The 17,023-nt window shown below is 46.0% G+C and overlaps 1 protein-coding gene across 1 annotated transcript in view; it reads left to right on the top strand.

Moving 5' to 3' along the window:
* Positions 1-17,023, top strand: part of LOC135517047 (unconventional myosin-XVIIIb-like) — a 66,874-nt gene that overhangs the window by 32,455 nt on the left and 17,396 nt on the right. The window contains exons 23-32 of the mRNA XM_064941073.1: positions 2,902-3,045; positions 3,249-3,338; positions 4,487-4,606; positions 4,990-5,113; positions 5,494-5,618; positions 6,057-6,211; positions 6,373-6,496; positions 6,641-6,841; positions 8,201-8,311; positions 10,299-10,403. Coding sequence (XP_064797145.1) covers positions 2,902-3,045; positions 3,249-3,338; positions 4,487-4,606; positions 4,990-5,113; positions 5,494-5,618; positions 6,057-6,211; positions 6,373-6,496; positions 6,641-6,841; positions 8,201-8,311; positions 10,299-10,403 — 1,299 coding nt within the window. The remainder of the gene's footprint in view (positions 1-2,901; positions 3,046-3,248; positions 3,339-4,486; positions 4,607-4,989; positions 5,114-5,493; positions 5,619-6,056; positions 6,212-6,372; positions 6,497-6,640; positions 6,842-8,200; positions 8,312-10,298; positions 10,404-17,023) is intronic.

The raw sequence follows: 17,023 nt of genomic DNA on the forward strand, positions 1-17,023 counted from the left end.
TCCTTGGACACTGTGCTATCTAACCTCCAAACGAGCTTCAATGCCATACAACATTCCTTCCGTGGCCTCCAACTGCTCTTAAACGCTAGTAAAACCAAATGCATGCTTTTCAACCGTTCGCTGCCTGCACCCGCACGCCTGACTAGCATCACCACCCTGGATGGTTCCGACCTTGAATATGTGGACATCTATAAGTACCTAGGTGTCTGGCTAGACTGTAAACTCTCCTTCCAGACTCATATCAAACATCTCCAATCGAAAATCAAATCAAGAGCCGGCTTTCTATTCCGCAACAAAGCCTCCTTCACTCACGCCGCCAAACCTACCCTAGTAAAACTGACTATCCTACCGATCCTCGACTTCGGCGATGTCATCTACAAAATAGTTTCCAACACTCTACTCAGCAAACTGGATGCAGTTTATCACAGTGCCATCCGTTTTGTCACTAAAGCACCTTACACCACCCACCACTGCGACCTGTATGCTCTCGTCGGCTGGCCCTCGCTACATGTTCGTCGCCAGACCCACTGGCTCCAGGTCATCTACAAGTCCATGCTAGGTAAAAATCCACCTTATCTCAGTTCACTGGTCACGATGGCAACACCCACCCGTAGCACGCGCTCCAGCAGGTGTATCTCACTGATCATCCCTAAAGCCAACACCTCATTTGGCTGCCTTTTGTTCCAGTTCTCTGCTGTCTGTGACTGGAACGAATTGCAAAAATCCCTGAAGTTGGAGGCTTTTATCTCCCTCACCAACTTCAAACATCTGCTATCTGAGCAGCTAACCGATCGCTGCAGCTGTACATAGTCTATCGGTAAATAGCCCACCCAATTTTACCTACCTCATCCCCATACTGTTTATATTTATTTACTTTTCTGCTCTTTTGCACACCAATATCTCTACCTGTACATGACCATCTGATCATTTATCACTCCAGTGTTAATCTGCTAAATTGTAATTATTCGCCTACCTCCTCATGCCTTTTGCACACAATGTATATAGACTCTTTTTTTCTGTGTTATTGACTTGTTAATTGTTTACTCCATGTGTAACTCTGTGTTGTCTGTTCACACTGCTATGCTTTATCTTGGCCAGGTCGCAGTTGCAAATGAGAACTTGTTCTCAACTAGCCTACCTGGTTAAATAAAGGTGAATTTTTTTTTTTTTTAAACTAAGCTAAGGACTCTGCGACTAAACACCTCCCTCTGCAACAGGATCCTGGACTTCCTGACAGGCCAACCCCAGGTGATAAGGGTTGGCAATTACACATCTGTCACGCTGATCCTTAACACTGAGGCCCCTCAGGGGTGTGTACTTAGTCCCCTCCTGTATTCCCTGTTCACCCACGACTGCATGGCCAGGCATGACTCCAACACCATCATTAAGCTTGCTGACGACACAACAGTGGTAGGTCTGATCACCGACAATGGTGAGATGGCTATAGGGAGGAGATCAGAGAACTGGCAGTGTGGTGCCAGGACAACAACCTCTCCCTCAATGTGAACAAGACAAAGGAGATGATTGTGGACTACAGGAAAAGGCGGGCCGAACAGGTCCTTATTAACATCGACAGGGCTGTAGTGGAGCGGGTCGAGAGTTTCAAATTCCTTATTAACTATTATGGTCCAAACATACCAAGCCAGTTATGAAGAGGGCACGACAATGTCTTTTCCCCCTCAGGAGAGTGAAAAGATTTGGCATGGGTCCCCAAATCCTCAAAAGGTTCTACCGCTGCACCATCGAGAGCATCCTGACCTGTTGCATCACCGCCTGGTATGTCAACTGCTCGGCATCTGACCGTAAGGCGCTACAGAAGGTAGTGTGAACGGCCTGGTACATCACTGGGACCAAGCTTCCTGCCATCCAGGACCTATATAATAGGAGGTGTCAGAGGGAAGCCCATAAAATTGTCAGAGACTCCAGTCACCCAATTTATAGACCGTTTTCTCTGCTACTGCACAGCAAGCGGTACTGGAGTGCTAAGTCTAGGACTCAACAGCTTCTACCCCCAAGCCATAAGACTAGTGAACAATTCATAAATTGGCCATTGGACAATTTACATTGACCCCCCCCCCCCCCCTTTGTACACTGCTGCCACTCGCTGTTTGTTTGTTATCTATACATAGTCACTTCGTCCCCACCTACAGGTACAGCTTACCTCAACTAGCCTGTACCCCCGCACACTGACTCGGTACCGGTGCACCGTGTATATAGCCTTGCTATTGTTATTCTTATTGTGTTACTTTTATTATTACTTTTTATTTTAGCCTACTTGATAAATATTTTCCTTTTCTTTAACAGCACTGTTGGTTAAGGGCTTGTAAGTGAGCATTTCATGGTAAAGTCTACACTTGTATTCTGCGCATGTGACAAATAAAGTTTGATTTGATTTGATGATGACAGAAGTGAGTGCTATGGGGCGATAGTCATTTAGCTCAGTTACCTTAGCTTTCTTGGGTACAGGAACAATGATGGACATCTTGAAGCAAGTGGGGACAGCAGACTGGGATAGGGAGAGATTGAATATGTCTGTAAACACTCCAGCCAGCTGGTCTGCGCATGCTCTGAGGACGCAGCTAGGGATGCTGTCTGGACTGGCTGGGTTAACACGTTTAAAATATCTTACTCACGCCAGCCAAGGAGAACGAGTGCCCACAGTCCTTGGTAACGGGCCGCGTCGGGGGCACTTTGTTATTCTCAAAGTGGGCGAAGAAGGGGTTTAGTTTGTCCGGGAGCAAGATGTCGGTGTCTGTGACATGGCTGGTTTTCCTTTTGTAATCCGTGATTGTCTGTAGACCCTGCCACATATGTCTCATGTATGAGCCGTTGAATTGCGACTCCACGTTGTCTCTGTACTGACGATAACACTTGTGTGTATCTCTGTGTGTCCCCATACAGGTGCAGCAGATGGCAGTGAGGTGTGTTCAGAGTAACATCCGTACTCTGAGAGGCGTGGCCAAGTGGAGCTGGTGGAAACTGCTGTGTAGAGTACGCCCCCTACTAGATGTTAACATGGATGACCAGAGACTTAGAGCCAAGGAGGTAGGAATCGATTCAGAGACTACTCAGTGATACAGAGCAAAAAAAGTATGTTGATTCAGAGACTACCCATGATTCAGAGCCAAACAGTAACCACTTGATCCAAGGCCTTTTGAATCAACTCAAAGCCAAATAGTTATAAGAGCTAAGCTGTATCACTGGAGATTTGGTATGTTGTTTAACAAAATACTCTTATGATTTCCCAGGATGAGATCACGGCTCTGAGACGACGGCTGGAGAAGTCAGAGAGAGAGAGGAACGAGCTGAGACAGACCACTGACATCCTGGAGACCAAGGTGGGTATAGTTTAGGAAGCCTGTAAAGTGTCAAGTTTGAGGGGCCGTAAAGTGTAAAGTTTGAGGGGCCGTAAAGTGTCAAGTTTGAGGGGCTGTAAAGTGTAACGCTTGAGGGCTGTAAAGTGTAAAGTTTGAGGGGCAGTAAAGTGTAAAGTTTGAGGGCTGTAAAATGTAGAGTTTGAGGGGCTGTAAAGTGTAATGTTTGAGGGGCTGTAAAGTGTAAAGTTTGAGGGGTTGTAAAGTTTGAGGGGTTGTAAAGTGTAACGTTTGAGGGGCTGTAAAGTGTACCGTTTGAGGGGCTGTAAAGTGTAACGTTTGAGGGGTTGTAAAGTTTGAGGGGTTGTAAAGTGTAACGTTTGAGGGGCTGTAAAGTGTAACGTTTGAGGGGTTGTAAAGTTTGAGGGGTTGTAAAGTGTAACGTTTGAGGGGCAGTAAAGTGTAACGTTTGAGGGGCTGTAAAGTGTAACGTTTGAGGGGCTGTAAAGTGTAACGTTTGAGGGGCTGTAAAGTGTAACGTATGAGGGGCTGTAAAGTGTAACGTTTGAGGGGCAGTAAAGTGTAACGTTTGAGGGGCTGTAAAGTGTAACGTTTGAGGGGTTGTAAAGTATAATGTTTGAGGGGTTGTAAAGTGTAACGTTTGAGGGGCAGTAAAGTGTAACGTTTGAGGGACAGTAAAGTGTACCGTTTGATAGGCTGTAAAGTGTAACGTTTGAGGGGTTGTAACATTTGAGGGGTTGTAAAGTGTAACGTTTGATAGGCTGTAAAGTGTAACGTTTGAGGGGCTGTAAAGTGTAACGTTTGAGGGGTTGTAAAGTGTAACGTTTGAGGGGCTGTAAAGTGTAACGTTTGAGGGGCTGTAAAGTGTAACGTTTGAGGGGCAGTAAAGTGTAACGTTTGAGGGGTTGTAAAGTGTAACGTTTGAGGGGCTGTACATTGTAACGTTTGAGGGGCTGTAAAGTGTAACGTTTGAGGGGTTGTAAAGTGTAAAGTTTGATTTAGGGATAGTAATATGTCATGTTTGGGAGGCCTGTCAAGTGTAAAGTTTGGGAGGCCTGTCAAGTGTAACGTTTGAGGAGCACTAAAGTGATAGGCTGGGTGGTAAAGTAAAGCTTTAGTTATGAATACAGGTGTGGGTGTGTTTTGTCTAGGTGACGGCGGTGTCGTCTGAACTAAGTGATGAGCGTTTCCGCGGTGAAGCTGTCAGCCAGGCGCTTGACGTGGAGAGAGGAGAGAGACTACGACTCACCAGGGAAAACAAGGAACTACAGGTAGTATTACAACAGCACCCTAATAACTCTCCAGTACACAAGGAACTACAGGGAGTATTACAACAGCACCCTAATAACTCTCCAGTACACAAGGAACTACAGGGAGTATTACAACAGCACCCTAATAACTCTCCAGTACACAAGGAACTACAGGGAGTATTACAACAGCACCCTAATAACTCTCCAGTACACAAGGAACTACATGGAGTATTACAACAGCACCCTAATAACTCTCCAGTACACAAGGAACTACATGGAGTATTACAACAGCACCCTAATAACTCGCCGGTACACAAGGACTAAAGGTGTTATGTGCCTGGCCCCATACAATACAGTATTTTCTCTCTTTCTTTTTCTCTCTTTTCTCTCCTTCCCTTTCTCAGGCTCGGCTGGGCCAGTGTAAGGCCACCATGGTGACGCTGGAGAAACAGTTGGAGGAGGAGAAACAGAAAGCCCAGAGCAAAGAGTCCCAGGCTGGGACAGGGACAAGCTGGGGAACTACTATAGGTAACTGCCTGGCATTTGGATTGAACAATAGGTGAAACTCACTCTCACTGAATGGGAGGTTTGACTGCACTGGATGTTACTAACTGTTGATCTGAGTTATACTGCCACCATGAGGCATCAGGGAAAATGCTGAATAAATGCCAGAATTACAGTTTTGACATTTATTCACACAGAACAGGCAACACATGGGGGGAGGGGGGTTGGATGGAGGTTGGGTAATGGCAGTTTAGGGTTTGGCGGTTAAGGGGTTTGGATTAGCGTTTTAGGAGGGAACAGGTGTGGGGAATCTGGGAGGATGGGGTGTGGTCTGATGAAATTGGAATTCTTCATGACTTTTCTCTACACACACACTGCCCCCCCTGTCCCCCCCCCTCCTACAGAGAGTGAGATGGCACTACAGCTAGAGTGCTGCCAGACTGAGGTAGAGTATGTCAGAAGACGACTCAAACACACAGAGGAGAGACTGGAGGCAGAGAAACAGACACACCTAGAGCTGGACACCAAGGTATATAGCACACACTCTCTCTCTCTCTCTCTCTCTCTCTCTCTCTCTCTCTCTCTCTCTCTCTCTCTCTCTCTCTCTCTCTCTCAGCGTCACACACACTCACACACACTCTCACACACATACACAAAGACACACACACTCTCCCACACACATATATACAAAAACACACAAGAACACACAAGAACACACTCACCCTTTCTCTCTCTCTCTCTCACACACACACACACACACACACACACACACACACACACACACACACACACACACACACACACACACACACACACACACACACACACACACACACACTTCTCAGCGTAAGTCGCTCTGGATAAGAGCGTCTGCTAAATGACTTAAATGTAATGTAATGTAAATGTAGCTCACACACAGTCCAGGGTTGTCATCTCTTGCTGAGTCTCTGTCTCCCCCCTGTGGTAGGTGGGCTCCCTACAGGCCCAGCTGGAGCAGTCTAAGAGGAGCGCCACAGAGTTGAAGCGTCAGGTTCGTCGTGTCACCTCTGACCTCCAGGACGCCCGTGTTCTCACTGACAGCCTACAGGGTCGCGCTCACGAGCTGGACCGCAAACAGAGGAGGTAGGTTTGTATTGGTGTGTGTGTGTGTGCACGTGTGTGTGCACGTGTTTGTGCACGTGTTTGTGCACGTGTGTATGTGTAAGAAACTTAATTCAAACAAGGGTATGTAGGGATTCCATATAATGGAGTTTGTATGCGTTCCAATGCATGTGTTTTTACAGGTTTGACAGTGAGTTGACCCAGGCCCTAGAAGAGGCAGACAAAGAGAGAGAACTGAAGGACAAAGCCATTCACGAGAGCACTGCACTGGGGGCAGAGATATACTCTCTGAAACGCACTCTACAGGTACACCAAATACACATTTAGAGGTGGTTTTACTACCTTAAACAATAAACATTTGGTGAAAAGATACATCCTTTGTCTGTTCCCATGTGTGTCTGTTCCTGCGATTGTGTATGTGTGTGCGTGCGTGTGTGTGTGTGTTTGTAGGAGAGCCTGGCAGAAGTGGTTCATGTGCAGCAGCAGAAGGAGGAGCTGTGTGCCCAGATCCGTGACCTCAGCGTGCCCTTTGACCTGGCCTCTGATTCGCTGCCGGACCTCAAGAAGCAGCTCCGCCTCCTGGAGACCCAGACCAATGAGAGAGGAGAGGAGATTACCAAGCTTACCGCCAAGATTCAGCAGGCGCAGCAGGTATACATGCCATGCACGCAAACACACACACACATGAATTACAAGAAACTGTAACGCTTACTAATGACATAATTGAGTGATACTGTTTTTACACAGCAGCAGGTATGTATGCACACAACACACAGAGACACAGACATCTCTCTGCCTCTTACTCTAACCTCTCTTCCTCTTTCTCCACCTCTTCCTCTTCCTCCAACTCTCTTCCTCTTTCTCCACTTCTCTTCCTCTTTCTCCACTTCTCTTCCTCTTCCCCCCTCTCTTCCTCTACCTCTCTTCCTCTTTCTCCACTTCTCTTCCCCTTCCCCCCTCTCTTCCTCTTCTCCACCTCTCTTCCTATTTCTCCACCTCTCTTCCTCTTCTCCACCTCTCTTCCTCTTCTCCACCTCTTCCTCTCTCTCCACCTCTCTTCCTCTTCTCCACCTCTCTTCCTCTTTCTCCACCTCTTCCTCTTTCTCCACCTCTCTTCCTCTTTCTCCACCTCTCTTCCTATTTCTCCACCTCTCTTCTTCTTCTCCACTTCTCTTCCTCTTTCTCCACCTCTCTTCCTCTTTCTCCACCTCTCTTCCTCTTCTCCACTTCTCTTCCTCTTTCTCCACCTCTCTTCCTCTTTCTCCACCTCTTCCTCTTTTTCCACCTCTCTTCCTCTTCTCCACCTCTCTTCCTCTTTCTCTTCCTCTACCTCTCTTCCTCTTCTCCACCTCTCTTCCTCTTTCTCTTCCTCTACCTCTCTTCCTCTTCTCCACCTCTCTTCCTCTTCTCCATCTCTCTTCCTCTTCTCCACCTCTCTTCCTCTTCTCCATCTCTCTTCCTCTTTCTCCACCTCTTCCTCTTCCCCCTCTCTTCCTCTTCTCCATCTCTCTTCCTCTTTCTCTACCTCTCTTCCCCCCTCTCTTCCTCTTTCTCCATCTCTCTTCCTCTTTCTCCACCTCTCTTCCTCTTCCCCCCTCTCTTCCTCTTTCTCCACCTCTCTTCCTCTTCCCCCTCTCTTCCTCTTCTCCATCTCTCTTCCTCTTTCTCCACCTCTTCCTCTTCCCCCCCTCTCTTCCTATTTCTCCACCTCAGTTACTGACTGTCAACTTATTATGAACAGTGATGGAAAAAGAGAATGAAACCTGAGTACAATTCCTCTTTCTCCACCTCTTCCTCTTTCTCCACCTCTCTTCCTCTTTCTCCACCTCTCTTCCCTTTCTCCATATCTCTTCCTCTTTCTCCACCTCTCTTCCTCTCCCCCCTCTCTTCCTCTTTCTCCATCTCTCTTCCTCTTTCTCCACCTCTCTTCCTCTTTCTCCACCTCTCTTCCTCTTTCTCCACCTCTCTTCCTCTTTCTCCACCTCTCTTCTTCCACCTATCTTCCTCTAGGTGCACCTGCGTTTTGAGATGGAGATGGAGAGAATGAAACAGATTCATCTTAAAGAGCTGGAGGATAAAGAGGAGGAGTTAGAGGACGTGCACAAGTCCTCCCAGAGACGGGTAGGTGACCGCTACTGACCACAGAATGGGACCACTGCTTAGGTTAGAACAGTTACTGACTGTCAACTTATTATGAACAGTGATGGAAAAAGTACCCAAATGTCATACCTGAGTACAATATACCCTAAAAAACGACTTAAGTAGTACATTAAAGTATTGTTTACTTAAGTACTGTACGGCCCTGATCTTGCCAGTGACACCACTATAGAGATGTTTTACGACAGCCGGGGTTAGTATGAGGAGATCAATCATCTACATCAAGCATATATAAAACACCTGGTTGAACATGGTTCCACTACGTCCTGTAAAACACCTGGTTCCTTTGTTTAACTGTTGAACATGGTTCCACTACGTCCTGTAAAACACCTGGTTCCTTTGTTTAACTGTTGAACATGGTTCCACTACGTCCTGTAAAACACCTGGTTCCTTTGTTTAACTGTTGAACATGGTTCCACTACGTCCTGTAAAACACCTGGTTCCTTTGTTTAACTGTTGAACATGGTTCCACTACGTCCTGTAAAACACCTGGTTCCTTTGTTTAACTGTTGAACATGGTTCCACTACGTCCTTTAAAACACCTGGTTCCTGTAAAACACCTGGTTCCTTTGTTTAACTGTTGAACATGGTTCCACTACGTCCTTTAAAACACCTGGTTCCTTTGTTTAACTGTTGAACATGGTTCCACTACGTCCTTTAAAACACCTGGTTCCTTAGTTTAACTGTTGAACATGGTTCCACTACGCCCTGTAAAACACCTGGTTCCTTTGTTTAACATGGTTGTAAAACATGGTTCCTTTGTTTAACTGTTAACTGAACATGGTTCCCTACGTAAAACACCTGGTTCCTTTGTTTAACTGTTGAACATGGTTCCACTAAAACACGTTCCCTGGTTCCACTACGTCCTAAAACACCTGGTTCCTTTGTTTAACTGTTGAACATGGTTCCACTACGTCCTGTAAAACACCTGGTTCCTTTGTTTAACTGTTGAACATGGTTCCACTACGTCCTGTAAAACACCTGGTTCCTTTGTTTAACTGTTGAACATGGTTCCACTACGTCCTGTAAAACACCTGGTTCCTTTGTTTAACTGTTGAACATGGTTCCACTACGTCCTGTAAAACACCTGGTTCCTTTGTTTAACTGTTGAACATGGTTCCTTTGTTTAACTGTTTCCTGTAAAACACCTGGTTCCTTTGTTTAACTGTTTGAACATGGTTCCACTGTAAAACGTCTGTAAAACACCTGGTTCCTTTGTTTAACTGTTGAACATGGTTCCACTAAAACACGTCCTGTAACTGTTGAACACCACCTGGTTCCTTTGGTTCCTTTGTTTAACACCTGGTTCCTTTGTTTAACTGTTGAACATGGTTCCACTACGTCCTGTAAAACACCTGGTTCCTTTGTTTAACTGTTGAACAACATGGTTCCTTTGTTTAACTGTTGAACATGGTCCTGTAAAACACCTGGTTCCTTTGTTTAACTGTTGAACATGGTTCCACGTCCTGTAAAACACCTGGTTCCTTTGTTTAACTGTTGAACATGGTTCCACTACGTCCTGTAAAAAACTGGTTCCACTACGTTAAAACACCTGGTTCCTTTGTTTAACTGTTGAACATGGTTCCACTACGTCCTGTAAAACACCTGGTTCCTTTGTTTAACTGTTGAACATAGTTAAAACACCTGGTTCCACTGAACATGGTTCCCTGTAAAACACCTGGTTCCTTTGTTTAACTGTTGAACATGGTTCCACTACGTCCTGTAAAACACCTGGTTCCTTTGTTTAACTGTTGAACATGGTTCCACTACGTCCTGTAAAACACCTGGTTCCTTTGTTTAACTGTTGAACATGGTTCCACTCCCTACGTCCTGTAAAACACCTGGTTCCTTTGTTTAACTGTTGAACATGGTTCCACTACGTCCTGTAAAACACCTGGTTCCTTTGCTTATTTACTGTAATTGTAATACGTTTGTTTTTATTTCCTTGTAGCTGCGTCAGCTAGAGATGCAGCTGGAACAAGAGTATGAAGAGAAACAGATGGTTGTTCATGAGAAACACGACCTGGAGGGACTCATAGCTACACTTTGTGACCAGGTACACACAGACACATGCACAGATGCACGCACACACACACATGGTACATAATACACACACACATGTACGCACACACACAAACACGCAAACACAGTACATACACACACACATACGTTCACACAGAGCACATGCACGTAGACACACACACACACTGACGCACACACACACACACACACACACACACACACACACACACACACACACACACACACACACACACACACACACACACACACACACACACACACACACACACACACACACACACACACACACACACTCACACAATCACACACACACACACACGCACACGCACACACCCAGATAGAGACACAGAGAGACACACACACTCACTGTTGCACAAAGTCAATCTCAAAGTGCTGTCGAATCAGGCTGGTCTTTCTATTGACGAGCCTCTCGGCCGCGAGTGTGTGTGTGCGTGTCTGTGTGTGTGTCTGTGTGTGTGTGTGTGCCTGTGTGTGTGTGTGCGCGCCTGTGTGTGTGTGTTCCAATCCAGGCAGTGGGGCAGTATAGATTTTTCCAGTGTAATGCTCTCAGGGAGATGAATTCAGCATGTCACTTCTACCAACAGGCAATACAAAGAAACCCAATATAGCAGGCAGCCTAAAGCTTCCACAACACCTCATCACTCTGTCACTGCAGGGAGATGTAGAGTCTGTTTCTGTCTCCCCATGTTCAATGCATCATTCCCACTAACTCACTCACAGCAATCCATAAGTGGGTGTTTCTATAAACTAGCGTACTAGTGTGGATTTTCTACACTGGACAACTTGTTTCAGCTGTTGATAAGTCATTGATAATAATTTGCCATTTTTGTTCATGTCATTACATTAAGATATAAGGGGGATCACAGCTATTTTCAATACAATTCACTAGTTGATTTAAATCCTTTATCACAGTTGGTGTCTTGACAGATTTGTCCAAAATCGTGTGACTTAAAACATGAATTTTCTGTCCTTGCATTTATGACAGTGTAAGTTGTCATTAAATCATATATTAAGCGTGAATCAGTTAAATTAGACATTGAACTTGAACTCTGTAAGAATCCTGGATCTGGCTGTCAGACAGTTTTTTTGTATAGTGATCCCAGAAATGCAGTGTAACTACATAACAGTTGGTGTCTTATGTTAGGCTCTTGTGTTGAATCAGTTAAATTAGACATTGAACTTGAACTCTGTAAGAATCCTGGATCTGGCTGTCAGACAGTTTTTTTGTATAGTGATCCCAGAAATGCAGTGTAACTACATAACAGTTGGTGTCTTATGTTAGGCTCTTGTGTTAGGCTCTTGTGCTAGGCTCTTGTGTTAGGCTCTTGTGTTAGGCTCTTGTGTTAGGCTCTTGTGTTAGGCTCTTGTGTTAGGCTCTTATGTTAGGATCTTGTGTTAGGCTCTTGTGCTAGGCTCTTGTGCTAGGCTCTTGTGTTAGGCTCTTGTGTTAGGCTCTTATGTTAGGGTCTTGTGTTAGGCTCTTGTGTTAGGCTCTTGTGTTAGGCTCTTATGTTAGGCTCTTGTGTTAGGCTCTTGTGTTAGGCTCTTGTGTTAGGCTCTTGTGTTAGGCTCTGGTGTTAGGCTCGTGTTAGGCTCTTGTGCGAGGCTCTTGTGTTAGGCTCTTGTGTTAGGCTCTTATGTTAGGGTCTTGTGTTAGGCTCTTGTGCGAGGCTCTTGTGTTAGGCTCTTGTGTTAGGCTCGACCAGCAGATAAGAGGCAATCCGTAATTTCGATTAAGACATTAATAAGCGAGCTATGACAGACGTAGTTGATATAACTATTTGTTCAGCACTTCTGAAATGTACAGAATTCAGAACAGGGGCCGTTCTTACGGTATTCTCCATGTACACCAAGTCAGAACAGTAGGATAAATAAAGGGGGCATATAAGCAGACAATAAAAGCTCTTACAATATTCAATGATTACATTTCTCTAAAACAGGCTATAGGCTACATGTGCACCACCAAGTCAGAACAGTAGGTTAAGTTATCAGGGGGAAAGGGACCAAATTATTAAGGTGAGGCACATGGGCTACTAACAGCTTACTACACAACATTAACTTATGTATACTGTAGCTAAGATAGTATTACTATCTCCCTGTCATATTACAAAATTTATGCAGCAACATACAATATATTTTTGGACTCACCTTGTTGTGCTGTGCTCACTTGAACAGGAAGGTGGCGGGCGGTTCTTGTCGGAACAATTTGTCATCAAAGTCTGTCATTGTCTGGATTTATGGTGCTTTTATTTTTTATTTTTTTACCAGCTTTTTTTCCGACAGCTTTCAAGACAACAGTGAACTTGGAAAAAACAAGGTTGAATTATGAAGTCAGTGGCACTTCAGATTGGAGCTTTAGAAGGAGGCCAGAGTTCCCAACTTGGAATTCCGAGTTGGATGACCGACTGTATTTTCCCAGTCGGAGCTCGTTATTTATCTGGTTTCCAGTTGTTTTGACCTCACTGAGGTCTGAGATTTCCCAGTTCCACGTTTTCAGTTGTTTTGAAGGAGATAGAAGTCATGCTGGATTGAAAGCATGGACAATGTACTCCATCTTTTCTGGCCCATGGTGTTAAATGTTAATCATTTTAAGCTTGGAAAATAGACCCTTAAACCCAGACTTCGACCACACACCCACTCCAGTAGCAGGTGATTGCTTTGCAATGCTTACAGTTAGCCACTGATTCCTTCCGAACTACTCATTGTTGAATTTGCGATTTCTGATGTTGTGTAATGTTTATGTCCAATGGGCGATGAGCACCGATACCTTTTATCTATAATTTCTCTTCATATGACAAGGATTAAAAAGGATTTTCCAGTAGATTGTCGACGTGATTCATTATGATGACTGCTAGTCCATCTTGCTAAGCTAAGATTTTGAAAGTATGATGTTGACATGATCAGTCCAAATAAAGCTACGGTAGATATAACGTGATTTGATGTGATTTTATCTGTGGCCAAGAACCTTGAGCCTTTTTGAATGGGGACTTCTAATGTAACTCAATGGCAGCACCCAAGGGGCTTGAATTTTCGAGCTCTCCCCGTAGATTTTGAGTTGACGTAGTGTCCCCAGAGTGACAGAATACTGAGCCAATCACGGCGCAACTAGAGAACATTACCAACCCCATAATTTCCGCTGGCTGCCCCACAGCCACAGAAAGCACTGAGCTATAGTAGGCTGAAACACTTGCATTTTGGAGCTGCCGCATGCTTGTATGTGGCTTTCTTAACTCAATATTTTTTTTACATTGTTTGCAGACTGATATGTGACACGTATTAATGCCAAAATAACATGTGAAACAGGCAACACATTCATTTATTTTAATTTACTTATTATTGTTAGCTAAACAGGTGGGACTCAAATGAATTATTCTGGATTTAATGACAACTTGACCTGGTAATTAAATAACATGACAAATACATTTTGTTTTCCATGTTACACCTGCAATTTTAAATAATACAAGGGGCTTGAAATATTCCACTTGACTCAGAACTTCAAGTAGTACTGGAATTACATTGAAAAATCAGACATTTCCTCCATTTTTGGTTGAAAAGCCTTTGTAATTATTGTAGCAAATGTACAATTATCCGTGATTTAATTTTGATCTGTTTTTGTGAGAGATGTGGCCACTTTCGTTTGTTTCCTGTTGCTTCAACTGAAGGGTGTTGAGCTATTTTTTATTTTTTTGTAAAACCACGTGCGGTTATTATGAGAACGACAACATTTAATGTTGGCTTCACCTTTACTTTCCAAACAAATCCTTCCAATAAAGAAGGAACCTGGTTTTTGGTCACTTTCTCATTACAAAAACAGCGATGGTGTAACGGTTTTCTATATGCGAAGGAGAGTCGGACCAAAATGCGGCGTGGCTATTGTGATTCATGTTTAATGAAAACAATGGAAACACGAATCAAATACAAAAACCAACAAACGTAATGTGAAAACAGCCTATACTGGTGTAAACTAACACAGAACAGGAACAAGGACAATCACCCACCAAACACTCAAAGAATATGGCTGCCTAAATATGGTTCCCAATCAGAGACAACGATAAACACCTGCCTCTGATTGAGAACCACTTCAGACAGCCATAGACTAACCTAGAAAACCCCACTAAGCTACAATCCCAATACCTGTGAAAAAAACCCAAGACAAAACACACCACATACAAAAACCCATGTCACACCCTGGCTTGATCAAATAGATAAAGAAAACACAAAATACTAAGACCAGGGCGTGACAGAACCCCCTCCCCCCGAGGTGCGGACTCCCGGCCGCACACCAAAACCCATAGGGGAGGGTCCGTGTGGGCGTCTGTCCACGGTGGCGGCTCCTGCGCGGGACGTGGACCCCACTCTAACAAAGTCTTAGTCCATCTTCCTCGCGTCCTTAGATAGGCGACCCTCGCCGCCGACCTTGGCCTAGTAGTCCTCACCAAGGACCCCACTGGACTGAGGGGCAGCTCGGGACTGAGGGGTAGCTCGGGACTGAGGGGTAGCTCGGCACTAAGGGGAAGCTCGGCACTAAGGGGAAGTTCGGCACTGAGAGAAAGCTCAGCACTGAGAGAAAGCACAGCACTGAGAGAAAGCACAGCACTGAGAGGAAGCTCAGGCAGGTAGTTGGTTCTGGCAGATCCTGGCTGGCTGGCGAATCTGGAAGATCCTGGCTGACTGGCGGATCCTGGCAGATCCTGGCTGACTGGCGGATCCTGGCAGACTGACGGCTCTGGCTGCTCCATGCTGACTGATGCCTCTGGCTGCTCCATGCTGACTGGCGGCTCTGACTGCTCCATGCTGACTGACGGCTCTGGCTGCTCCATGCTGACTGACGGCTCTGGCTGTTCCTTGCAGACTGGCAGCTCTGGCGGCTTCTTGCAGACTGGCAGCTCTGGCTGCTCCATGCAGATTGGCAGCTCTGGCTGCTCCATGCAGACTGGCAGCTCCTTGCAGACTGGCAGCTCCTTGCAGACTGGCAGCTCCTTGCAGACTGGCAGCTCTGGCTGCTCCATGCAGACTGGCAGCTCTGGCTGCTCCATGCAGACTGGCAGCTCTGGCTGCTCCATGCAGACTGGCAGCTCTGGCTGCGCTGAACAGGCAGGAGACTCCAGTAGCGCTGTAGAGGAGGAAGGCTCTGGCAGCGCTAAACAGGCGGGAGACTCCGGCAGCGCTGGAGAGGAGGAAGGCTCTGGCAGCGCTAAACAGGCGAAGCGCACTGGCCTGGTGCGTGGTGCTGGCACTGGTGGTACTGGACCAAGGACACGCACAGGAAGCCTGGTGCAGGGAGCTGCCACCGGAGGGCTGGTGCGTGGAGGTGGTACTGGGTAGACCGGACCGTGCAGGCGCACTGGAGCTCTTGAGCGCCGTGCCTGCCCAACCTTACCTAGTTGAATACTCCCGGTCACTCTGCCAGTGCGGCGAGGTGGAATAGCCCGCACTGGGCTATGCAGGCGAACCGGGGACACCGTGCGCAAGGCTGGTGCCATGTAAGCCGGCCCAAGGAGACGCACTGGGGACCAGATGCGTAGAGCTGGCTTCATGGCATTTGGCTCGACGCTCACTCAAGCCCGGCCGATACGCGGAGCTGGAATGTACCGCACCGGGCTATGCAACCGCACTGGGGACACCGTGCGCACCACAGCATAACACGGTGCCTGCCCGGTCTCTCTAGCCCCCCGGTAAGCACAGGAAGTTGGCGTAGGTCGCCATACTCCCTGTGAGCCTCCCCAAGAAATTTTTGGGGCTGACTCTCGGGCTTCCATCCGCGTCGCCGTGCTGCCTCCTCATACCAGCGCCTCTCCACTTTCTTCGCCTCCAGTTCTTCCTTGGGGCGGCGATATTCTCCAGCCTGTGCCCAGGGTCCTTCTCCGTCAAGGATCTCCTCCAAAGTCCATTTATCGAAATAGTGCAGCCTCTCCCACTGCTGCTGCTGCTGCCTCTGTTGCTTCTCCTGCTGCTCTTCACCACGCCGCTTGGGCCTGTTGTGGTGGGTGATTCTGTAACAGTTTTCTATATGCGAAGGAGAGTCGGACCAAAATGCGGCGTGGCTATTGTGATTCATGTTTAATGAAAACAATGGAAACATGAATCAAATACAAAAACCAACAAACGTAATGTGAAAACCAAAAACAGCCTATACTGGTGTAAACTAACACAGAACAGGAACAACGACAATCACCCACCAAACACTCAAAGAATATGGCTGCCTAAATATGGTTCCCAATCAGAAACAACGATAAACACCTGCCTCTGATTGAGAACCACTTCAGACAGCCATAGACTAACCTAGAAAACCCCACTAAGCTACAATCCCAATACCTGTGAAAAAACCCCAAGACAAAACACACCACATACAAAAACCCATGTCACACCCTGGCCTGACCAAATAGATAAAGAAAACACAAAATACTACGACCAGGGCATGACAGATGGTGAGATTCAAATGGTGTTCATGGGTTTATTATGTGACAAAAAATGCATCCAGTCTATTTAGTAAGGCAATGTCCACATTATTCTCACATATTTTAGAATGTAATCATCATTTGATTATCAATGCATTGGCAAGGCCTACAGTTGTATTATTTTTAAAGTTGTAATGGCCTACTTTTTTGTACA

This window comes from Oncorhynchus masou, chromosome 28 (genome assembly GCF_036934945.1).
Source record: "Oncorhynchus masou masou isolate Uvic2021 chromosome 28, UVic_Omas_1.1, whole genome shotgun sequence".
Classification (NCBI taxonomy): domain Eukaryota; kingdom Metazoa; phylum Chordata; class Actinopteri; order Salmoniformes; family Salmonidae; genus Oncorhynchus; species Oncorhynchus masou.